Source organism: Mus musculus, chromosome 8 (assembly GCF_000001635.26).
Source record: "Mus musculus strain C57BL/6J chromosome 8, GRCm38.p6 C57BL/6J".
NCBI lineage: Eukaryota > Metazoa > Chordata > Mammalia > Rodentia > Muridae > Mus > Mus musculus.
Window position 1 is genome coordinate 94,351,992 of NC_000074.6, and position 24,248 is coordinate 94,376,239.

The 24,248-nt window shown below is 48.8% G+C and overlaps 1 protein-coding gene across 5 annotated transcripts in view; it reads left to right on the top strand.

The window, feature by feature from the left end:
- The window catches only part of Slc12a3 (solute carrier family 12, member 3), a 37,114-nt gene extending 22,883 nt beyond the window's left edge, over nt 1-14,231 (top strand). For 4 of the 5 annotated variants that reach the window (XM_017312625.1, XM_017312626.1, NM_001205311.1 and 1 more), the window contains exons 21-25: nt 1,019-1,130; nt 4,321-4,407; nt 5,019-5,154; nt 6,465-6,532; nt 13,829-14,231. In XM_017312625.1, the coding sequence (XP_017168114.1) occupies nt 1,019-1,130; nt 4,321-4,407; nt 5,019-5,154; nt 6,465-6,532; nt 13,829-13,970 (545 nt within the window). In that variant the 3' untranslated portion in view covers nt 13,971-14,231. Of the gene's footprint in view, nt 1-1,018; nt 1,131-1,380; nt 1,448-4,320; nt 4,408-5,018; nt 5,155-6,464; nt 6,533-13,828 lie in introns of those variants that run through there. The other variant, XR_001778414.1, reaches the window with a different exon arrangement.
- Nucleotides 14,232-24,248: the final 10,017 nt, after the last annotated feature.

Consider the following 24,248-nt stretch of genomic DNA (forward strand, 5'->3'; position numbering starts at 1 on the left):
TCTGCCTTGATAGAGTAAGAAAGAGACCACAGCCCTGCCCTAGTTGAACACATCGACTCTCTGTGTGTAGGTTCCCCATGAGCCTGTCCTCCTGTAGACCAAAGTGCTGAAAAAGAAAACCATGTCTGATTGGACATGCGTAAACTAAGTTTCCCGTCACCGTTTCCTCCACAATAAAACCCAAGAGCAATTTCCATGGTACCTGATCTGTGGCAGGAAGGACAGGAGAGGACCTAAGGGAGATTCAAGGCCAGGTGTAGGGTCCACACAGATCCTATACCATTCTCTAAAAGATATGTGGCACCTGAGGGCAGGTCCTGGAGCCCATCTCCCTGTGGATATCCAAGAGTAACTGTGTAGTTCATTAATGGTGCCTATGCATGCTGGGATATGTGAATCTGTGCCTGTCAGCAAGTGCTCTTATGGGTTCAACCTAGTGCAGTGTCTTTCTCTGCAAATCAAGAAACTGAAGCACAGGGAGGCATACACTGATCTCATGGTGGCTGAGCCTTGGCCTTATACGGAGAGACGACAGGGAGGGTGGCTCCTACTCTTTGGTCAGATGTTCAGTTTTCAAGAAATAAATGAAGGCCATCCTAATGTTTATCTGCTACCACCCCACCCTACCTTACGTGCCAAATACTCAGCGCCAGCTTGCTTGTTTAAAACCACATCATTGGCTGGACATGGTATCATATACCTACAATCCCATCACTTGGGAGATAGAGGCAGGAAGATCAAGAGTTCAAAGCCAACCTCAGCTACATACTAAAACCTTGTCTCAAAAAGGTCAAATAATGATAATTCTGAAAATTAAGAGCCAAACTCCCGCGTTAGCCAAATAAACCACAGCCTGCTGAGCACCATGGCCAGTGGGTTGGTTTAGTCTGGTGAGTTCCTCTGCAGGTGAGGAGCTAAGGTCCAGCAAGGGTTCCGCTGTGGCAGTCTGGGGTGGAAAGACACAGAGGGCTCTGTCCTGAGTCCTTTGCTCTTGGCTCCTGGGGATCGTCCCTGCTAGGTCTCACCCTCCTCATCCCCTATCTCCTGCACCGCAAGAAGAGATGGGGCAAATGCAAGATCCGAGTGTTTGTTGGGGGCCAGATCAACAGGATGGACGAAGAGAGAAAGGCGTAAGTGGGGACCACAAGGGCTGTGCCGATCCGCCATCTTGCCTCCCCGAGGCTGCTGGACTCCCTGTCCCTGTACCCTCCAGCTCTGCCCGTGGGTGGCCCTGAGGTCGTCCCAAAGCCCAGGCCAGCCTCTCTCCAGCTCACAGTAATGGTGCCTGGGGCTCACGCAGGAGCTCTCTCCATTTCGGAAGGGTTGGCTTCTGGGGCCCGCCTTAAGGAGACCCAGGCGTCCTGGTGTTTGCTCTGATAGGAACATGTGGTAAGTGCTGAAATCGCAAGACTCTTCATGGACAGACTCATGGAATGGCAGGACAGAGGTAAGTGAAGCAAGATTAGAATGCTTCCTGACAGTGTCCCCAGAGTAGGGATGCAGGCTCAGGGAAGACATGAGGTAGCCAGGAGACATACCAAATCTCATGGCGAGAAGTGACTTTTAATTCCCTCTCGGGTCTCTGGATGATTTGGCAGGAGATCTTGGTGTCAAGCTGGCCTATTCTTGAGCTCAGTTGAACTTCTAAGCAAACAGAGCAGGCCTGACTCATTGGCTTGGCAGGCAATGCCATCTGGCCAGAATTTGGTGACACTGTTATATTTATATGGGTTTTCATTGTATCTTCTTTCTGGCCATAAGTGCTGTTTTCTGCTTCAATTAGGAGATAAATTTTGCTTCTGAAATATATCTTACTAAGCCCCCTTTTAAAGACTATAACAAAACACCTGAGGCAGTCTGTCTCATAAAGAAAAGAGGTTTCATTTTGCTCACGGTTCCGGAGGCTCAGTCTAAGGGTTGTGTCTGGTGACATCCTTCTTGCGGTGATGGTGACGCAGGGTATCATATGACAAGATACTGGTGTGTGTGTGTGTGTGTGTGTGTGTGTGTGTGTGTGTGTTTGTGTGTGTGTGTTCTCCCCTCTTATCTTATGAAGCCTCTAAATTTCAGTTCAACCACAGGATGCAACCTCAGTGACCTGGCTTCAAATCCTAAACAGGTCTCAAAGTCCCTATCCATAAACACCAGAACAGGATTCTGTTTCCATGATCTCACTCCCACGCGCTGAGGATTAAATTTTAACCTGAGTTTCTTGGGGGTAAACTGTATGCAAATCACAGCACTAAGACAGAATGTGACTTGCCTTAAATAAACACAGAAGTACACAGAGGTGTGGCTGTAGAGGTGTCAAGTTGGCCTGAGTTGTAGGGGAGGAGTTGGGGCAACAGTGACTTTTCAGCCAAGGGAAGTAAGATTAAAGGTCGTGCATGATGAGACCTGCTCAGACGAATGGTGGCGGTTTGTCCGTGGAGAAGACTCTGGTGCAAGCTGTAGCAGGAGATCACGATAGGAGGTGGCCCCTGGCCTGTACCACTCTTCCTATACCAGGATTCCACCCCTGCTCTTTCTTCTAATCACCCTGTGGGTTCAAGGAGGCCCAGCATACTCTCCCTGCCTTCTCCCTCAGCCTGCTGCACTCCGTGAGAATTTTACCACCAAAAGGGCCTTCTTTGGCAAGGCCACTGACGGCATTGAGGACCCTAGCCACCTGACTTTCATGGGACTTTTAAAGAGTAAACAAACAGACCAGAAGGCTCTCCAGCAGTCTGTACTTCCTGTCCCAGCTCTGGGTGGCAGCTGGGTTTCGTGAGGTTTGCTTAGCTCAAGGTGGCCCCGTTGGGTAACAGCATGTCCTCACAGTGTTGATAAAAACCCTTCTGTCCCAACTGCCACTTTGTGGATCACATGATCTGCTGGCCCTATGACCCAAGGACTGCTTGGGCTCCTGGCAGATACCTGGATGAAGGTGCCACAGCTCTGCTTTTAAAATCCTGCTTCTGGGAATGGAACACTGGTTATGTGTGCCGAATGTGCATGAAGCCCTGGGTGTAACACACAGCGCTGCATGCACAGAGCATAGCAGTAAGCATTGGGGAGGGGGATACAGAAGACGCAGAAACTCAAGGTCAGTGGTGGCATTGCACACCTTTAGTCCTAGCACTCGGGAGGCAGAAGCAGGTGGATCTCTGCGAGTTCAAACCAGCCTGGTCTACAGAGTTAACTAGCTCCAGGACAGCCAGGGCTACACAAAGAAACCCTATGTCAAAACAAAACAAAAAACCAAAACAACAACAAACCAATCCAAAACCAACCAACTAGCCAACAATAACAAAGGCATAGCAGGCTTAGGGTGGGGGTGCCGGAGAGGTGCTTCCCCAGTTTATTACACCAGCTGCTCTTAAACAGCATCCAAGTTGGAGTCCCAATAGCTAGCACTGTTAGAACTTTAGCTTCAAGGGATCTGGCATCTTCTGGCCTCCTCAGACACCCTTACACACATGGGACACACAGAGAAAGATACACACATACATGTACATAAAAAAAAAATCTCAAAAAAAAAATTAAGTCCCATCCCTAAGTTCAAGAGCCAGCAGGAGCTGTCTGTAGAGGCCTGGGCCTTTAGGCTCCCCTTCCCAGCATGCTCCATGTTACCCTAGCTGCTTCTTCCCTACCCTCACTGGCTTCCTCCTCCAATGGGTCGGTCTGGTGCGCACATCACATCCTGGAGGTATCACCCAGACCATGCTTTGCTAGGATTTCTGGCTCAGCACTGGGCTGGAGTTCCACCGGTGCATTCTGCAAACATCTTGGGTGATTCCAATGTGGACATTGCCTTACCCTGAGGGCCTAGAGCAGCTTTCTCCAGCATGTACTAGCCCGCCAGATGGCTGCTTCCTCTGTGAAGTCTTCCGTGACTGTGCCCTCCAACAGTGGGCTTCTCCATCAGATGCTGAGTCTGTGCCGTCTAACGGGCGCAGCTCCTGGGTTTCTCCTCAGCTCGTGTGTGGTGTTGTCTCTGTCTTTACCACCTCTCTTCAGTCTCTCCCTTTGTCTTCTCATCCTTTTGACCTTCACTTCTCAAAGTGTGGTTCCCAAGCCTAGCAACATCCCAGTTCCATCCTGGCCTGCTGACACTGGTTCAGAGTCAGCCAGCAGATACTTGGGAGATTCTGGGCAAATATTTTTTCCATGTCGCTTGCTACTCTCTCACCTACTCCACCCATATTTTCTCAGCGTCTAGCCACCTTGCCCCCTCTGTCAGCCCCTTCTGTTCTGATCATTGCTACTCACTCAGCAGGTGCTTAATGACTATCAGAACGAGTGGATACTTCAAAAATAATTTCTGCATCTGTCTTTCAGGATCATCTCTCTGTTGAGCAAGTTCAGACTGGGATTCCATGAAGTTCACGTCCTTCCCGACATCAACCAGAAGCCCCAGGCCGAGCAGTGAGTTGTGTGTTGGCCCTGTAGATCCCTCTGCTTGCTATTGCTTTTTTTTTCCAGTTCCATTGGCTCCTGTGTTGCTTTTCACGTGGGCCTCAGGACCTTTGCACATACAGCTGTTTCTCCACCCATCACCTTCTGCCTTGTGCACACAACTGGCTTCAGAAGGACACACTTCCTTCAGCTAGCAGAGTGGCCTCTCCCACCTATTCCCTGTTACAGGATTCAGGGTGGGGGTATCTTCCTAAAACACCTGCCTCTGTGTTTGCTTGCTTGCTCTCACCAGGCTAATAAGAAGTTCAGTGAGAATGGGGTCCAGTCTGTCTTGCTGATATAGGGGCAGCAGCACTTGATGCTACTGGCTGAGTGGGGTGGGGAGGGTCGGGTCCAGGTCAGTGGACAGCTCATGGACTTTTGCTGAATGCCAGACCTAAGTGTTAAGGGCTGATGCCACCCGTGAGCCCTTCAGTGCAGACGGCAAAGCTGGATGGGTTCAGTGAGAGGAGTATGTCCTGTGTGTGGGGACCCTAGGTATCCCTTGGGATTCCTCCATGTCCCTGGCTCCCCTGGAAACAGGGCCCTGCCACCTAACCTCACTGAGATTTTCTTTCCAGCACCAAGCGGTTTGAGGACATGATTGCACCCTTCCGCCTCAATGATGGCTTCAAGGACGAGGCCACCGTCACTGAGATGAGGAGGGACTGTCCCTGGAAGATCTCAGATGAAGAGATTAACAAGAACAGAATTAAGGTTCAAGAGAGGGAAGGGGCTTGCCAGGGTCTGGGGTTCCAGCATGTCTCCCCATCCCTGGGCTTCTGGAATCCCTACTTGACTCCACCCTATTCACCCTTAGCAATGTCTGAGATGTTCTTGGGCCACATGAGAGGGCAGAGTCTCATGCTGTCCCCGGTGGGGAGACTGACCCTCCTATAATGTAAGTGGTTCTGGCCATTGGTGGTGATCTTCCAGAGCTGTGTGTACGGCAGGCACGAGGCTCTTTTGACATTGCAGTGATATTTTTAGTTGGAGTAGATAAAGAGTCAGTGTCAGCCAAACACTCTGGGGCAGGTCTCAGTTCTCCTCTCAGTGGTCCTGAGCTAGGGGCCACTTGCCACCCTCCTCCAGCAGGGACATCTGTCAACTGTCTAGAGATATTTTTGGAGGTCACATCAAGGGATGTACGCTACAGCTGTTATGTATTACAGAGACCGTGGGCGCTGCTAAATGTCCTACAAGACACAGGGCAGCCCTCACAGCAAAGAATTGGGCATCCAAGATGTCCACGGTGAGACAGTGAGAGTCCCAGACTGGGTTAACCCTCTTTCCTCGGATTCCTTTCTCAACAGAAAGTATCTATCCACTCTCAGGTCTGGGGAGTTCACCTCATTTCTGAGGGGCACGGGGCAGCCTTAAGGTGTGTCTCCCAGCCAGCACCAAGCACCCTGGGATCTGGAATGTTTTCCCAGCCTGGCACCAGCTGGCTCTGTAGAAACTCCTAAATAAGCAGGGTATCTAAAGACAGCCCAAGTTCTGCCCCTGAGGAAGCTGAGTCCCCCAGTCTTTTATACAGAGGATCTTCCATGAGCCAGGCCCGTTGCCTGGCACTGAGCTGTGAGTTAGCTCATTTGAATTCTTCCACATCCCCTGGGGAGGACATTATTGTACCCATTTTGCAGAGGTACACACTGAAGCTCAGGGAGGTACTGTACCTTGCCCAGGCTCTCTGCCATGAAGCTCTGGGGCTGAAGTTTCAACCCAGCAAAGAACTTTTTCTCTCCATTATCACACTGGTCATGTCAATAAAGTCAAGCAAGGAAAAAACAAAAACAAACACAAAATTAAAACAAAAAACAACAAAAAATAAACCCAACACAAAAACAAAAAACAACAAAAGGAAAGTACATTTGGTGCTTAATTCCCATGTGAGTTCCTTTATTCCTGGGGGTGGGGAGTCAGGAATTGTTTAGGGGAGTAATTCTGTATCCAGTTAAACTGGGGGTGGGGTGGGGTTGGGGTGCTGTTAAGAAAGTAGAGCTGACCTTGGCTTTCCCTGGCCCCAGTCCCTTCGGCAGGTGAGACTGAGTGAGATACTGCTGGATTACTCTCGGGATGCTGCTCTGATCATCCTGTAAGTCACGGGTGGCGGGAGGAGGGGCCTGTTGGGATGATGGTAGCTGCTCAAAGGGGCCCAGGATGCTGCAGACTCAACCTGGTGGCTTCTCAAAGACCAAGGCCAGTCCAATGCAGTCCAGTGTCTGCCTCACGGCCCTGGCCTGAGTGTGTGTCCCAGACATTGTTGATCTTCCTTCCTTGTTTACTTCTTTTCCTGCCAAACAGGCTTGGCAGAGAGAGGCAGCTTGTCTCAGAAGCCAGTGTGTCTCCTAGCTTGGAAATTGCCCAACTCTCATTGGCGATTTGCCATCCCCTGATGATTTGAGTGCTGAACCTGGACAAGAGGAATGGAGGCTGCTCCGGCCACACTGTTCCTCTGGAATGACATCCAGTCCACGATGCCCTCCAGGGTTGACCAGGGCGGGTCAAGAGGACAGGAACAGTGGCAAGGAGGGTTCTCTATGTGGTTTTAATCTCTCTGGGGCCAGAAACAAGAACATGGATAGCCAAGACCTCCACATTTGTAGCTTAGGGTAACATGCAGGTTTGGTTAAGACATTTCTCATGCTTGCCTGTGGGGCGAAAGGTGGTGGTGGTGGGGCAAGCACTCTGCTTGGGCAGGACATCACACTTGTAGGGCTTCTATCACATGAGAACTTAAGCTCCTAGCCTAACATCTGGAGCTTGCTATGGACCCCTAGATGGGACTCAGACCAGCGACCCTTCCACCTCTGCCTCTCTGGCAGTCAGCAACAACGAACATGTCAGGAAATGGGCTTCTTTTCAAGGCATGTTCTGATAATAGACCTTAGGGGTTCTTTTTTCTTAAAATCCTGAGGTAGTGGCAAGGAGGAGGGCCAGAGGCAGGCTTACTTGATGGTAAGATGGTCATGGACAGATGAAGCATCTATGTAGTTTTAGCATCCTCCTTTTTCGTGTACATGAATCTAAACTGTGGTAGAAAATATTTAATCCCAATCAGGGGCTTCTACCCTGCCTTGATTATTCAATTCCCAGATAAAAGACATGTGCTGCCTTTAATTTATAACAAGCCTTTCTCAGCACTAAAGCTGGGCAGATATCTACCCTCTATGTTATTAGAATCTACTTTCCTATTGATAACCCTGAGTTACCACTTACTATGTTCCATCTGGGCTGCTCTTCACTCCAGTTGGCCAGCCCTCATGGTCATGATTTAAAGATTCTTACCCCATGGCGTCTTCTCTTTCCCCAACTTCCTCTCTCTCCTCATGGTCTCCCCCACCCCAAACCCAGAAACCCTAAACCCTGCCTATGTCTCTTCTGCCCAGCTATTGGCTGTCAGCATCTTTATTCAGCAATCAGGGATAACTTGGGGGTAAGCAGGCAAGGTCACATAGAGGCACCTGGGTCTATAAGCAGTCTCTGGAAGCAACCAGTATTTGGCATAGAAAAAAAAAAATCTCAACACTAAACATTCTGGCAGACCTACAAAGTGTTATCTGCTCTAGAAAGCAAGTCTATATCTGCTGATACAAGCAATACAGTAGGGTTTCTATTGCTATAGTAAGCACTATGACCAAAAGCAAGTTAGAGAGGAAAAAGTTGATTTCAGCTTAAAGGCTGTTGTCTGTCATCCAGGGATGTCAGGAAAGGAGCTCAAAGCAGAAATCTGGAGGCAGGAGCTGATGCAGAGGCCATGGAGGAATGTTTTTTACTGGCCTGCTCTTCATGGCTTCCTCACTCTGCTTTCTAATAGCACTCAGGACTATTGGCTCAGGGATGGATGGCATTGCCCACATAGCCTTGGCCCTCCCACATCAATTAGTAATCAAGGAAATGCTCCACACACTTGCCCACAGGCCAGTCTGATGAGGACATATCTCAATTGTGGTCATCTCAAAAACTGACTTTATAGCCGGGCAACGAGGCATACCTTTAATCTCAGCACTTGGGAGGCAGAGCCAGACAAATATCTGAGTTCAAGGCCAGCCTGGTCTACAGAGTGAGTTCTAGGACAGTTAGGACTAGAGACCCTGCCTTGAAAAACAAAAAACAAACAAACAAAAACTGACTCTACCTTGTGTCCGGTTGATCAAAAACTAACCAGGACAAGCAGTAAATGTGTGGCAAAGGCTGTTTTTGTTTGTTTGTTTGTTTGTTTGTTAGTTAGTTAGTTAGTTAGCTAGTTAGTTTTTCTATAGAGAGGTCTCAAACTTAGCACCATACTGGGTTTAGAGTGCACAAGATTCTAGAATAGTACCATTCCCAGACTGGTTGCCTCCTAGTCTCCATAGGCCATACCGGACATTAAATTCACAAGAAAAGATTGCTATCAAGGAGCTCCTTGAGGGTGACAGGAAGACATGGGGTCTCCATCTCACACAGTCAGGAGTCTCCCCTTTCCATGGGGAGGGGGACCAGCGTTGTTTCTGTCAGACAGTGTAAGTGTCACTTTGAGAAGATCAGCATGACCAACGGGTAAAGAGCAAATGCAGCAGATGAACAGGAGAGTGACAGATGAGGTCTGAAGCCCGTGATAAGCATGCCATCAGAGCCCTGATGCCAGCGGGGTCAGGCCCTTCAGCTTTGTCTGCAGGCTCATGGGGTTCATATGGCACCAGCCGGTCACTCTGTGTGGAAGGCTATGGTGATTTATTTCTACCAACAGTGTTTGGTCAGCACCAAAGGTTAGAGTTATGAGGAACCTGCTGGGGTATGTTCCAGGACAGACTGTAGGGATGGTGTGCGCATGTGTGTTTGTGTGTGTGTGTGTGTGTGTGTGTGTGGTGTCTTCTTGGACAGTACTCGGTCAACCAAGGTTCAGAAATCATGTCTTAGTCCACTCAGAACTATAACAAAATACTATACACTGGGTCTTTATAAAACAGGAGCTTGCTTCTCATGGTTCTGGAGGACTCAAGGTCTAATATCAAAATGTCAGCAAATATGGTATCTGGTAGAGCCAGCCTTCTGGTCATAGATGAGAGTCACATGTCACTAGGAGACCCCTTGTCATTGTGTCCTCACATGGCAGGAACTCTCCAGAGACATTTTGTACAGAGGATGCTAAGCTCTTGACCTTATCACCTCCCAAAGTCTCCAGCTCCTAAACCCGTCACCCCCTAATCCAGAAGGAAACATTTCAACAGGCTGAATTTTAGCTGACCACACCAGGCTGCTTACTGGCTTTGTTCTTGTGAGTCACTTCACATGTGCCCAAGGACAGAAAGACATACAGGACCCTTAGTGAGTTGTGGTGTCCTCGGTAACGTGGTGATCAGGATCTCAGACCAATTAGCGTCAAAGCACAGAGATCTGAGCTGAAGCAGTTACCAGTCCTTCCTTGGGCCACCCCAGAGGACACTGAAACCTACATGCTTCTCAAGGGCTGGGGCTTCCTGTACTCAGCTCTTGGCAGCCAAAGGGTGGTGTCACACACAGGGAGTTGAATTCTGCCTTAGAATGTCCTCCAGTGTGGCTTACGGCATTGAAAAAGTCAAGACTGTGACACCAAGGCGTTAAGCCAGATGTGGACCCTCTGAGGTAGGACCCTTCTGTGGCTCCATGACACCCATTGTTGGGCACCTCCCAGGGCCTGCAGAAGGTCAGGTTTTCCTACTGAGAACGTGCTGAGGGAAGGGGGTTTGTTCCATCAACATTCTCTCAAGAGAATGTTCCCAAAACTAGGTTGGGCCCAGGGTGTGGCCTGAGTCAAGACAGTGGAGGTGGCGCCAAGACATCTAACCCTCTGGGGACTCTGAGGTGTGAACTGTCCAGGGTGCATGGGTGGGACAAGCTGCAGCTTCCATAGTGAAGTCTCTCTTCAAAGAAACACACCTGCAATTATGACCTGCTGTTAACTCACTGTGTAGCCTTGCTAAGGAACACCACGTCTCTCTTAGCCTTGATTTCCCTAATGAGCACTGAAGCAGGTTCAAGGTTCTCCTTCATCACACTGCGATCCCAAGTTCACTTGCTATAAAATGAATCCATCTCTGGACGGGTGAGGGGGTGGGGTGGGGGTGGGGGCATGATGAGATTTTACCTGAGTAGCGTCTCCCGCCCCACTTTCTCCTCTTCCCCAAAACTTCGGGAAACGTCAAAAGCTCACCAACTAGTCTTGCGAGATTAGCTGAGAGTAACAGTGGTGTGTCTGGTCACCCTGGAGGTGACACCTACACACACCCCCACCCTAGCCAGATGTCACCCAACAGGGCCCCTAGCTCTTGGAACAACTCTCCAGAGCAGCTGTGAGTGTGTCCCAACCCTCCAAGTTGGAGACCAGCCCAGATCTCTCAGGATGCAGTCAAGGTCAGCCTCATTAGACTTGGGAACCCTGAACATGCAAATTCTAGTCTCTTTTAGAAGAAGGCTGGGAGGGGCTCAAGACCCCTGTTCCCAGACATTCTAAGGACAACAAACAAGGAACAATCCTCAGTGGAACCAGGTGAAACGGGTGTCTAATCTAGCTCCAGCTTGGGGCAGAACCTGGCTCTGTCAGTCTCCTACTCCGTGGCTTATCTGATGACCCACCCCTACACCTCCACCCATGTGTGAGCGCAGCTACACCTGCACAGGTGTTGAGCTGGCGCTGCACAGTAACTATCCCAACCCCACAGCCTCTGAGCAGGACCTCCTTTTTCTCAGTAACGACCCTCTACATTGCCAAAGAGTAATTCATGAAGGCATCCTTACCACCCGTGCCTGAGCTGAGGAAGATGCTGTAAGCAGGGGCCTGCTTTAAGGATCATAACTAAACTGTGTTCCTTGAGACAGGGACACTGCCACAGGAGTTGTGTCCTCTACTCAGGGCCTTCCAGATGGGGAGTGGACTGGCACTCAGCCTGGGTTGGTTCCGTTCAGGGACTTAACTTCTGGATCTAGCATTCACCCAACACTGCCTTGCACTTTTGAACAGAACTTGTATTGTTCCCAGCTTTGTTCTAAAGATCAGTGGTTTAGGGTGAGCACATCCTGTTGGCAAGAGCAAGCATGTTATTGGCTAAAGCTAGAGCCAGTTAAAGGCGCTGTCCCACGGGACAGGGCCACAGGCTCCGCCCAGGGAGGGAACTTCAGGCTGAAGCTTGCTGCAGGAACTGTGGGTTTTTTTGTGGCTCTGAGCAGGCAGGCACCTGTGCCCTGTGCCCTTTAAAGTTGGTGAACTCAGTTCCCAAAAATGTTGTAGCATTTTCCCAGACTGCAGAGTCCTCAGCTTCAGGAGCGCCTGCAAAATCTAAGCTTGGCCTTTCTCCTCTCCTATGCCGTTCCCATGGAAGATCACTAACCACTTTCGGGTGAAGACAACAGTTGCTTAGTGACATAGGCATCCTTGTTCCCACCCATCCTTCCTGATCCTTGGGACCTTACGTTCTAAAAATAGGGCAATGGTTGTCCGGCTGATGTTCTGACCCTGTGTTTTAGTTAGTGATCACAGGCCTGGTGAGGTTGTAGCAAGCAGATGCATCAGGTAGAAAGATCTAGGAACCTGATTCAGGACACATCTCCACCACCTGCATGCTGTGTGCATCCTCAGACAGCCAACAAGGGCAGTGACTCTGTGACTGCTCTATTTAAAGAACTCTGAGGCTCAGTGCCACTCAGGCACTTTGCCAAAGTCACCAAGTTGAGGACATTGCAATGCCAGCACTCAGGCGATGACTGTGGGGTCAGATTCTGAACTCTGAACCCTAGTTCAAATCTGCCTGGCTGGCTGCTCCAGCTGGCCAAGTTCAGCTGGCCAGAGTTCAGCTGGGGCACTGTCCACTGCTGGCCTTAATTAGAGCTCAGATGGAGGGATTGTCAAGGGTACAATCCGGTACACTGTTGTGTAAGCACTAATATCCCAAACTCATGCACCATAGCTGGTTCTGTGAGGTACCATATTTCCCAGAAGCTGAACCCATGGAACCATGATCCTAATGTAACTTTAGAATTCTTCGGGTTTTTGTTGTTGTTGTTTCAAGACAGAGTTTCTCTGTGTAGCCCTGGCTGTCCTGGAACTCACTCTGTAGACCAGGTTGGCCTCGAACTCAGAAATCTGCCTGCCTCTGCCTCTCAAGTGCTGGGATTAAAGGTGTACGCCACTACTGTCCGGCTAGAATTCTTAAGATGGTAGAAAAGTCACTTTCTTATCTGCACAGCCAAACATGACTGAACAGCATTCTAGGATATCCTGTTACTTGCATCGTGTTTTACAGCTAGGACAAAAGGCCCCTGAGAAACCATGCTGGAATCGTCCCTGACATCCTTCATGGGGCGGGGGTGGTGGCGGTGGTGGTGATGGTGGCGGTGGTGGGCAGGACAAGGGCATGCAGCCATCTCACAGGAGCATATCACTCTGTGACCTGGTGGGGTGACCTCACCCACTCAGCAAACTTCCTTTGAGCCTGTCTGTCTCAGTGTATTTATGCACAGAGGGAAGTTCCAGACAAAACTCAGCCTGCAGGTGGATGAACACATATTCCAATGGGGGAGAGAGACAACACATAAACACAACTAAAGACACCTATAAGATTGTGGAGGGCTATGAGAACGGTCAACTGGGGATTGGATGGCAAACTGTGGCCAATCAGAGGAGCTGTCCTCAAGCAGCTTAATGCCCTCAAACCTGGATGATTCAAAGAAGCCACCCAGAGCTGGGCATGGTGGTTTACCAAGTCCAAAGGTCTCAAGACAGGAGCAACTTACCACCATGGCTACTCAAGAATTACATGATTAGGGCTGAGTGAGGTTGGAAGGTGTCTTAGTTAGGGTTTCATCGCTATGAAGAGACTGTGACCAAGGCAACTCTTATAAAAGAAAACATTTAACTGGGGCTGACCTACAGTTTCAGAGATTTTAGTCCATTATCATCATGGTGGGAAGCATGGCAGCGTGCAGGCAGGCATGGTGCTGGAGAAGGAGCCAAGAGTTCTACATCTTGATCTGAAGGCAGCAGGAGACTGTGTCACTGGGCAGAGCTTGAGCGTAGACCTCAAAGCCCCGCCTCCACGGTGTCACACTTCCTCCAACAAGGCCACAGTGTCACTCACTGTGGGCCAAGCATTCAAACATGTGAGTCTATCAGGGACAAACTTATGCAAACCACCACAGCAGGGTTGCAGGGGACTGGGCCATAAGGAAATGTGCAGGCCATAGGTCTGCTTAGAAATACTTTGTGGCTGAAGATATTCTTTGAGGAACTGTGAAAGACAGCAGGGAGGTCTTACGGTGAGTGGGAAGGAGTGATGAGTAGGCAGGAAGCCGAAGGACTGTTCAGAAGGCAAGCCCTGTGCTGGGCTGTGTGGGAAAGCCCTGGGTAATTCCCCTCCTGATGCTCTTCCTCCTACAGTACCCTGCCCATTGGAAGGAAGGGGAAGTGCCCCAGTTCGCTGTACATGGCCTGGCTGGAGACCCTGTCCCAGGACCTCAGACCTCCCGTCCTCCTCATCCGAGGCAACCAGGAGAATGTGCTCACCTTTTACTGCCAGTGATGCCTGGGGTGACGGGAACCGCCACCCAGAACCCCAAAGCTGAGGGCTTGGGATAGAGTCAGAACGCACCCTCTCCAGCTGGAGAAGAGGCTTCAAGTTCTACTGTATCATCCCATCCATCAGCGCCTATGCAGAAGATGGGGTTTCCCGGCTGACTGAACCCCCATCAGACACACTTTCTGGACCTTGAAGTTGCATGGAAAAGTCTCTGGAAGAGTCTATCTCTTTTTAAAAAAGCTTTTATTTGTCTTGATGACCAAAGTATTAGTCATTGATTCAGTCTTTGATTTGTATACAAATTGAGTCCCAGCACTGGGTATGCAACTTGGCAGTTTCTCTCAGGACCATCCCTATAACCACCCCCAAAGCTGTCTTATCCCCCCACCATCCCTATAACCACCCCCAAAGCTGTCTTATCCCCCCCCCCCAGACGGAGATCAGGAGCCCATCCTGAGGACCCATGCAGAGTTCTGATGACCACAGTGTCCTCTGAGCTGCACAGTAACACACATTTTTTCATCCCCAACTCCTGTGGCTTTTCAGTGATGGCTCCTGGGTGTTCTTGTTATTTAGACCAGGGGTCCTCTGGGTTCTTTGATTACAAATTCTATAGTTTCCCCCAGAGATTCAGGACACACAGAACAACGCAGGGAAGCATCACAAAATGGTACTTACTCTAGAGTGTGCCCTCCAGTATTTTCTGTTCTGCTTCTCCCTCTCCCTCCCTTCTTTTCCCTCTTCTTCGCTCCTTCCTTCCTTCCTTCCTTCCTTCCTTCCTTCCTTCCTTCCTTCCTTCCTTCCTTCCTTCCCTCCTTCCCTTCCCTTCCCTTCCCTTCCCTTCCCTTCCCTTCCCTTCCCTTCCCTTCCCTTCCCTCCCTCCCTCCCTCCCTCCCTCCCTCTTTCGTTCTTTCTGACAGAGTATTGTATAGCCTAGGCTGGCCTTGAACTTGCTCTGTAGCCAAAAATAGCTTCAAACTTCTGACCTCCCTGACTCTACTACAAAGTACTGGGATTCCGGGCAATGCCAGTAGGCATGTTTTACGTGGTGCTAGAGAATCAAACCTATGGGTTTATGGGTACCAACAAGCACTCTGCCAACTATGCTACCCCTGCCCAGTCTCTATTCTTCTACTTTTTAAGTTGATTGCAACCTACTAAGTGATTTTTCAGACCCACTCATGTGCAGTGATCCATGATCCATGCTTTGGAAAACAGGTTTAATTTCTGCAGGTTGTGCATTGGTCTGTGGCTGGTTAGTTTCTTTGTTGTTCAGGAATTTTGTTTTGTCAACTTGACAGGAGCTAGGGCCATCTAAGCAGAAGGCACCTCAATTGACAAAATGCCCCCCTCTGATTGGTCTATAACGATTGATGGGGTAGAGGCTAGCCCTCTTTGTTGCAGCACCAGCATGAGCAGGTGGTCCTGGGGTGTATAAGAAAGCAGGCTGAGCAAGCCATGGGAGCAAGCCAGTAAGAAATGTACCTCCATGGCTTCTGCTTCGGTTCCTGCCCGGAGTTCCTTCCCTGACTTCTCTTCATTATGAACTGTAAGCTATAAGATAAAATAAACCCTTTTCTCCCCAAGTGGCTTCTGGTCCTGATGTTTATCACAGCAATAGAAACCCTGCCTAAGCCTGGGAACTGCGGGGCGTCACTGCCTTATTCCCACCTGTCACTCAGGAAAGCAAAGGAAACCAGCAAAGCTAGAGAGAGAGTGGGCCCCGATGGGACAAGAAGATGCAAGATTTGTGAAACCTGTGGACAGGGTGCTACACTGTGGGTCTGGAGGAATGGAGAGCACAGATTTTAAAAGCAGAGAGGGTAATGAAGATGGCAAGATGGGCAAAGGAAGGAAGGAGGAAACAGATTCTACACAGCCCAGAACTGGAAGGATCCTTCAACCCAGATGAAAGAAAGCAGGTTAGCAGATGGCCAAGTGCATCAGGGTGAGGTAAGGTGCTGGAGGGAGCTGGGCAGATGGATAGGACTTACACCTCGCTTAGGGAGTGTGCCAGAGGTGCTGCAGGTTGGATCTCCAAGTAAGGTGGCAGCTGTGGTATAAGAGTGGGACAAACCGAATCATGCATCAAGAGTAGGGCATACAGGAATGTGTATTTGAGACACCAAATACAGAACACAATGGGCTTTGCTGTCTTGATGGACAGAGGCAGAAAGTCTAGTTGTTTGGTGATGTGGCTGGACCTGAGCCTCTAATGCTGAGGAAGACAGCAGGGTAGGGCATCCTTGGGCTTTGCCACTCCCCTCTAAGGCCACCCAAGGTCATCTGGTCATAAAAGCTATGCCCTTCTTGATGTCTTCTCACCCAAACACCAGGGCTTCAAGCCTGGAGGCTCTCACCAAATCCCCTCTGCTCTCAGGATATATCAGGGCTTGCTGCACAAGACAGGAGTCTGGCAGAGCTTAGCAGGGCTCTGTGTTCTGCTGTCTCAGGACCCTGCACCCAATTCCCAGCCCTACAGAAAGTCCAGCCTCCTCCAGGCAGTGTTGACTTTTGTGGACGTACATGATAACAATTTCCTGGCAAATAGTATCTTCCTTCAAACACCAAAGAGTCCTTGGCTTGAGATTACAGAATGTTTTGATTTAGTGTATTTAAAAAATATATTTTAAATGTTAAATATGTTTGTGCTGGCTAGTTTTATGTCAACTTGACACAAGCTAGAATCATCTGAAAGGAGGGAACCTCTATTGAGAAAAATGCTATCATAAGATCCAGCTGTAGGTCATTTTCTTAATAACGATGGGGGAGGGCCCAGCCCATTTTGGGTGGTGACTGACATCCCTGGGCTGGTGGTCCTAGCTCTATAAGAAAGCAGGCTGAGCAAGCCAGTAAGCAGCACCCCTCCATGGCCTCTGCATCAGCTCCTGCCTCCTGGTTCCTGCCCTGTGTGAGTTCCTGTCCTGACTTCCCTCAATGATAGACTACAAAATGGAAGTGGAAGCCAAAAAAAAAAAAAAAAATCTTTTCCTCCCCAATTTGCTTTTGGTCATGGTGTTTATATCACAGCCATATAAACCCCTACTAAGACAATGTTCGACAATAATAAAAGTTCTATTTTTTAAAAGAAAAAACATTAAAAATGATGATTGATTGGGAGGGTTTACTGAACAGGCTGGGCTGGGCTTAGGACTTTGGATTCTCCAGTCATACCTTCCGTTTTTTTCTTTCTTTCTTTCTTTCTTTCTTTCTTTCTTTCTTTCTTTCTTTCTTTCTTTCTTTCTTTCTTTCTCTCTTTCTCTCTCTCTCTCTCTCTCTCTCTCTCTCTCTTTCTTTCTTTCTTTCTTTCTTTCTTTCTTTCTTTTTGGTTTTTCGAGACAGGGTTTCTCTGTAGCCCTGGCTGTCCTAGAACTCACTTTGTAGACCAGGCTAGCCTCGAACTCAGAAATCCACCTGCCTCTGCCTCCCAAGTTTTGGGATTACAGGTGTGGGCCACCTTCTTTCTCTCACTCCAAAAAAGCTTTGGGTTAACATCAAGTCCCCAAAGCAGGAAAAATAACTTATTTGTTTAGGAACTTGCCATTTTTCAACTATGAGAAGTGATTTGGGAAAAAAAAAAGAGCTGTTGTTTTGTTGTTTTGCTTTTTTGGTTTTGTTGTTTTGTGTTGTTTTCTTCTCACACGGATGGAACTTTTCTCTTGGTCCCTGAGGTCGGACGATCACTTGGCTTAGGAATGTTTACAGCTGTTTATTATTTTTTTTTCTTTTCTCCTCTTACAGCCTTTGCGGTCAGCACACAGGGAATGCATTCTCCCCGGCCCCTGATGCTACCCAGCTTTTGGGATCTTGCCTCAACTGAAAGGGAGGCTGAGTACAAAGACCTATCATGTGGCCACTTGAAAACTCAAATCTGAGTTTCTAATACTCTCCGTTGTGTGACTTCAGACACACTCCCTTGATCTCTGCAGGTCTCCGCTTAGAAAATGGGAGAACTGGGCCACAGTACGTGTCCTCAGACAGTTTATCAGCCAGTGAGTGTGGTTTGGCCTGCCACGGCTGACCAAATAGTTCCTATAAGCAGGGATGGGCAGGTGGGGCCAGGGTAGACCTTCTCCAGCCCCCACTTCCTCTCCATGGCCACCCCTTCCTGGTTCCCTGATGTAGGAGCTTTAGGTCTGGTCTCTGAGGCACTCCATGCCCCCATTAGGCAGCACATGAAGGAGAGAGGCCGGTGCAACTACAGTGTTCTTTTCTGTCTTTGGATAACAAAGTGCTTCACATTATTACATTAAAAACCAATTTTAATTTTTACTTTTAACAATGTGTGTGTGCGTGTGTTTCTGTATGGGTATGTACATGGGGGTGCAGATGTCATCAGAGGCTAGAGATGAAGAATCCCCTGGAGCTGGGGTTACAGACTGTTGTAAACTAGCAGCTTGGTATAATTGTTGGGAACCAAACTTGGGTCCTCTGGAAGATACTTGCTGAGCTGTGCCCCAGGCTCCACTTTACTGCATTTTACAGCCAGGAGGTATTGTTTCTGATCCCTGCTTTTCTTGTGATGCTCCCACAGGGAGGTAGGGCACAGGGGTGATGCCAGCTCTAGCCACTGTTGAAGGAGGTTTCACTTAGCTCCCCCGAGGGCACTGCTCCAGTAAGTAGCTCTCATTTCCCCCTGGGCCTTTCAGCCTCCAGAGTTACCTGTACCTCCCTTCAGCTCCCAGATAGATTTCTTGTGGCTTTGAAGTAATTGAGTACAGTCCACTCTCTGCCCTCTAGCTCTGTGTGTGCTACATCTGGGCCTCATCAGCCCAGAGAGAGTCCTACTCAGAACTGGATTCCTCTTCATGTACTTGCCTGGCCTCTCCAGTGTGGTCAGGTTTCTCACAGAAATGAGACCTGATGGAATATTCCAGAAGAACCACCAGGCTGGGAAGCCCTTAAAGCAAGTGCAAAGCAGCCAGATTGGCCTCACACAGGTCAGGGAATCCGCACACAGGGCGTCAAGAATATTTAACAGAACAAGAACTGGCCAGACACTGCCCAGATTGGTAGTGACCCAGTCTGTAGGAAGCTTAGTCTTGTAACTAGAGACACAGTGCCTCCTCGGAAGGATCTGCTTCCTCAAACACAGAGTAGCAGTTCACTTTCTGAAGGCTCTCCAGGAGAGCCACTGGCTGGGAGGCCCACAAACGGAAGTCTTCTGGGTACACACAAGATGGTGGGTAGTGGCAAAAGGGAGTGCTTCTCTGAGTTACAAAGAAAAACATTTCGGTAGCAAAAGACATGGGAACACTTGGTTACAAAGCCAGGTAAGTGCCTGGAGACTATGGCCCTGGAAGGAGGCTTGGAGAGCTCGTGTGGTGGTGTTAAACCCATTGATCAAGAATAAGGCCATTACCACTAGTTTTGAGCCAAATTTGAAGTAAGCCATAATAAATACTGGCTATGATAATCTACTCTGACCAGGAAAGTTCTAGGGTCCCCAGAAAATGGGCACCAATCACATGTAACAGAGGCTTATAAAGGCACACCCATAAGGCTACCATACATCCCATCAGATCCACTCAGGGGCAAGTATATATCCTGATTTATTTCCTGCCTATGTATCTTTCAACTACCTCTGCTCAAGCACATGAGGTACAGCTGGGTCAAACAAACTTGTTTAGGGAAGTGAAAACATGTGACTTATAATCTTCCATAAACACTGGCCTCCAACATTTCCAGAACTATCTGTCCTTGGACAAGAGGCTTACACGTTATAGACATTTTTGTTTATGGATCTCTTAGGCACAATGATTAAAACTTAAAATGTAACTTTGGATCTCACAGAGTCCTTTCTGTAATCCCAGCTCTTGGGAGGCTGAGGCAGGAGAATTGCCCCTCCTCCAGAAGAACTTTGAAAGATGGGTGTAGTGGGTTTGGCTTAAGGTTGCTTGCATTCTAATGTTCACTTGGGTCCCCAAAACTGCTTCCACAAGTGTCTGCACACTGTCCCCAGTTGATTCTGATTGGTAAATAAAGATGCCGGTAGCCAATGGTTGGGCAGAGCAGACCGAGGCAGGACTTGAGAATTCCTGGGCTTGGGGCTGGGAAGAGGAGGAAGGAGAAGGAGAGTGTGGAGGAGAGGAGAGCCGCCATCCCTGAGAAGACAGGACAGAGAGGCATAGCCACCATGTGAAGAAGTCAGGAGACTACAGCCTGAGAGGGCTACCCAACTGAGTCCAAGGTAGTCAAGATAGAATATGCTTGGGAGTATTGGCGGGAAGTGGATTAGCCGTGTGGAGTTTAGATAGTTGGCTCAGCTCTTGTGCTGCTTAAGGTAAACCCACTGCTGGGACTTATTAGTTATTAAATTCAACAGATGGGTAAGATTCAACAGAAGGAGAAGCAAGAGCTGGGGTGGGAGAAACATGCTATCGGGAGAAGGAGCTTGAGCAAGGGCCAGCCAAAGAGCAACTCTAGATATGCTGGGAGAACCAGAATCGACCAGTTTTCCTAGAGTGTGACAAATGTGCACCTAGGCCAGTAAAAATGACAGGGCCAGCGTGTACAGACCCTAGGTGTAATGCTGGCAAGCAACTTGGCACGATAATGTGTGCCTGTAATCCCAGGAGAGGATGGGACAAGTTTGTGAGTTCAAGGTCAGCCTGTGATACGTAGAAGACCCTGTCTTAAACTATACAAAGTGGTGGAGGGCGAGCTTCCAGATAACCCAGAGGAGCTCAGTACTGAAGGTGAGAAGGGGCAGAGCCAAGCTCCAGGAAGTACGCTAGCTAGATGGTGAGAGTGAGGAGGAAAACCAGGAGGACCCAGCGGGAAGCCGAATGGAATCCTGAAGAAGACAAAGCTCAACGTTCTAAGCAAGATGGATGGAAGAGAGAAGAGGAAGGATGCAGACCAGGGTAGGAAGAAATGCAAGTGGGGACTGCCTGGATGCATCCACGAATAGACAGGGTCCCAGATGCCGAGGAGCTGGGGGCAGTTCTAAGAATGAAGGACATTGGGACCATGGGGTCAGAGAGTGTTGAGGCCTAGATAAAATGCTAAGGCCTAGGTAACTGTTGCCTGGCTAGCCTACCATTATAAAGGAACTTCCTCGTATGTTTCTGCTGTTACCAGGAAACATTCTAATGCCAAGTTGATTACATATCCTGTTATGTTCTGTGCTCTTAGAAACCAACCACGCTAGAAGTCAGTAGAACTGCTTTGTATAGTCACCTACAAAGCGTGGACCTGAATCAACTACCCAGCAGTCCTTCCTGCACCTATGAATAAGCTTTTATGGTATTTTCTTTTATAAGCTTCCCCTGGGATGGAGCCCAACATAAGAGAGACACATACACCAATATAGGAAACTATTTGGCATAAGACTTCCGTTTTGAGTAGTAGGAGAGTAAAATCTAAGTTCCCCAAACCTCCCTGGGATTTGACATCCTACTTGGCAGAAAGAGATATGTACTCGGGCAACTGACATCCTGGTTAGCATGTTAAGGCGTGAATGTTACAAGACAAGTCACATCCTGGTAGACAGGTTAAGACTTGAATGTTAGACAAGTCCCCTGCCACAGTTGAATACCCCCAACCAATGTGAACAGAATAAATGTACAACAAAGACATGCTCCTAAGGAAATCTTTTATTCCTAGTTGGTGAAATAACTTGGCACAAATATTTGTAGATCTCAGGCTTAAAAAGTCCTATATTGCCTTAACTCAGGTTAAGTCACGGTTCAGTCCCCAGACCTGGAGCAATGTCCCTGATCAATCAGTCCTGGGGTGTATGTTCAATTCCTGTCTGACTGAGATTGGTGTTCTTGTGTCTTGTGAGGGGACTCCTGGAGTCCAACATGGGGAACAGACTGTGGAAAGAGACTGAGCAGATTGGGCGGTGCTGTTGTTGCATTGGTTACTTTTTTCAGTGATGTAACAAAATATCAGAAACAAAGCAACTACGGGTTTGATGGGCTAGTCCATCACAGCCAGAAGGTGTGCTTTCAAGAGCCCAAGGCTGGTCAGGAAGCAGAGGGAGATACATGTGGTATGCATGGTACTCAGCTTGCTCTATTCCTCTTAGTCAATCTGAGAGCCTATCCTACTCAGGGAAGGAAGGATGCTGCCCACATCGCAAATGAGTCTTCCTACTTCAGTTAAAATTCTCTGGAAACATAGTCACAGACCTGCCCAGAGCTTTGTCTCTTAAGTGATTCTTAATCAGGTCAAGTGGATGGTCAAGATAAACTTTCCCAGGTATTTTACGTGTTAGTACATCAGAACTGTGACCCAGGAGCTCCGGAAGAGCTTGGGCATTTCACCACTGGCTGGAAGCTCTTGGAAGCCATAAGCAGAAGCAGACCCAAGAGACACTCATGATCAGGATATGGAAAGCATAGCCAGACCTTGCAAGCCACATTTTAGATGAGATAAAGAGAGCATGGGGAACGGAGAGCAGATGCCAGAGCTTGGGAAAGGCTCCATTTAGCAGGCAGGTGGAGAAGCAGCCATCAATGGAGCTTCCCAAAGAACCTTAGAGGGGCTGAAGAGTTGCCTCAGTGGTCAAGAGCAATTGCTGCTTTTCCAAAGGACTCGGTTAGGTTCCTAGCACCCACATGGTGGTTCACAATTGCCTATAACTCCAGTTTCAGAAGGTCTTACACACTAGGCATACACATCACACACACACACACACACACACACACACACACACACACACACACACACACTCATACATACCTAATTTTTTTCAAGACAGGGTTCCTGCTTATGCCTGGCTGTCCTAGAACTCTCTCTGTAGACCAGGCTGGCCTCAAACTCAGAGATCTTCCTGCCTCTGCCCTCCAGGTGCTGGGATTGAAGGCATGTGCCACCACTGCCCAGCTACATATCTAAAAACTTAAAATGGTTAATTTAAAAAGCCAAAGAGCGCTGCTGGTGGGGCAGGAAAGCAGGTGGTTCAGGAGGCTCCAAAGAAGAAGCTGAAGGACTGGGGAGACTCACACTGTAGCTGCCTGGCTGAAGCCCCAGGCTGCGCTGCAGCTCCCTTTGGTGACCCACAGAGAAGGGTTTGGTGAGCTAGCAGGCCGGAAGAGGACTGAGGAATGGAAGTGCCTGTCCTTCCATCCCTGCTTTGCCAGCGCTGTGGCTGGAGCAGTAACTCTGATCTTCATATCACCTCCTTATGTGGTGTTAAGAAGTAGAAGCTATGCCTAGTTCTTCCTCCCAGCCCTCTGCTACCTGAAATAAGACTCAGAATCAAAAAACAAATATTAAATATACCTTGGCCATATAGCGAGGCTCTTCTCTGACTAGATCGTAATTTAACACAGCCCATTTATTCTGATCTACATTCTGCCACGTGGCTGGGTACCTGTGCTCAGGTACCACCCCTCCGTCTCATCTTCTTGGGTAAATCTCCCACACCTCAATCTATCCCAGAATCCTGTCTGCCTCCTGGGTGTCCCACCTTCTATTCTACCTTTTCCTATAGGTCATAGGTTTTTAAATTGACAGGTGATGCATCCATACAATACACAGAGATTCTCTCTACATTCAGCAGCCCTGCCAGGGGTAGGTCCCTCCAGGCCTCCCTGGCTGGTTTGTGACTTTGAACTGCCTTTTCCAGAGCTGTGTTTTGGGTTTACTATTTCTCTCCCTTCCTGAATGGAGCCCCTTATCTCCTCTGCCGCTTCCCTGTCTCTGGAACCCCTCCCTTCTGACTCAGCAGCAGCATCTGGCCTCTGCTACTCACCTCCAGTCTGGAATGGAGAACTGTAACTTAAGGTCCATTCTCATGTTGCCCCTGACTGTCCCAGCCCCCTTGCAGTTGGGCAGAGCCAGCCTCCTCAGTTAATAGACTCTGAGAATGAGCACATTACTGCTGGGCTGCAGTATCGGAAGTGGAGAGTACACTCCCCAGCTCTCCCCCTTTATCAGTGAACAGGAAGCTGCTGGTTAAAGTTAGACTTATGTGGTGAGAGCAGCTTTGATCATGGATCCTGAAGGAGCCTGAAGAGCTGCCCGACAAATGTAAAAATACTTGGAAAAGAGAAACACATGGTTTGCAGACCACAAACACTTGGTGGACCATTTGTTACTGCAGCAGAGCCTGCCACCATCCGGACTAAAATACTCCCTAAGATAGCTGCACTCAAACACTTCCTGTAAAGGGAGAAACTCATTTGATTTTCTACTTCAGTGTCCCCAATCTCTCCATTGCTGGCTTACTTGAATATAAAGTTGTATGCATGTCTTCTGTTTTTCTTTTCTTTCCACACTTTCCTTTCATCACAGGTAGACATTCAATAAACATCTGAGCAGTGAATG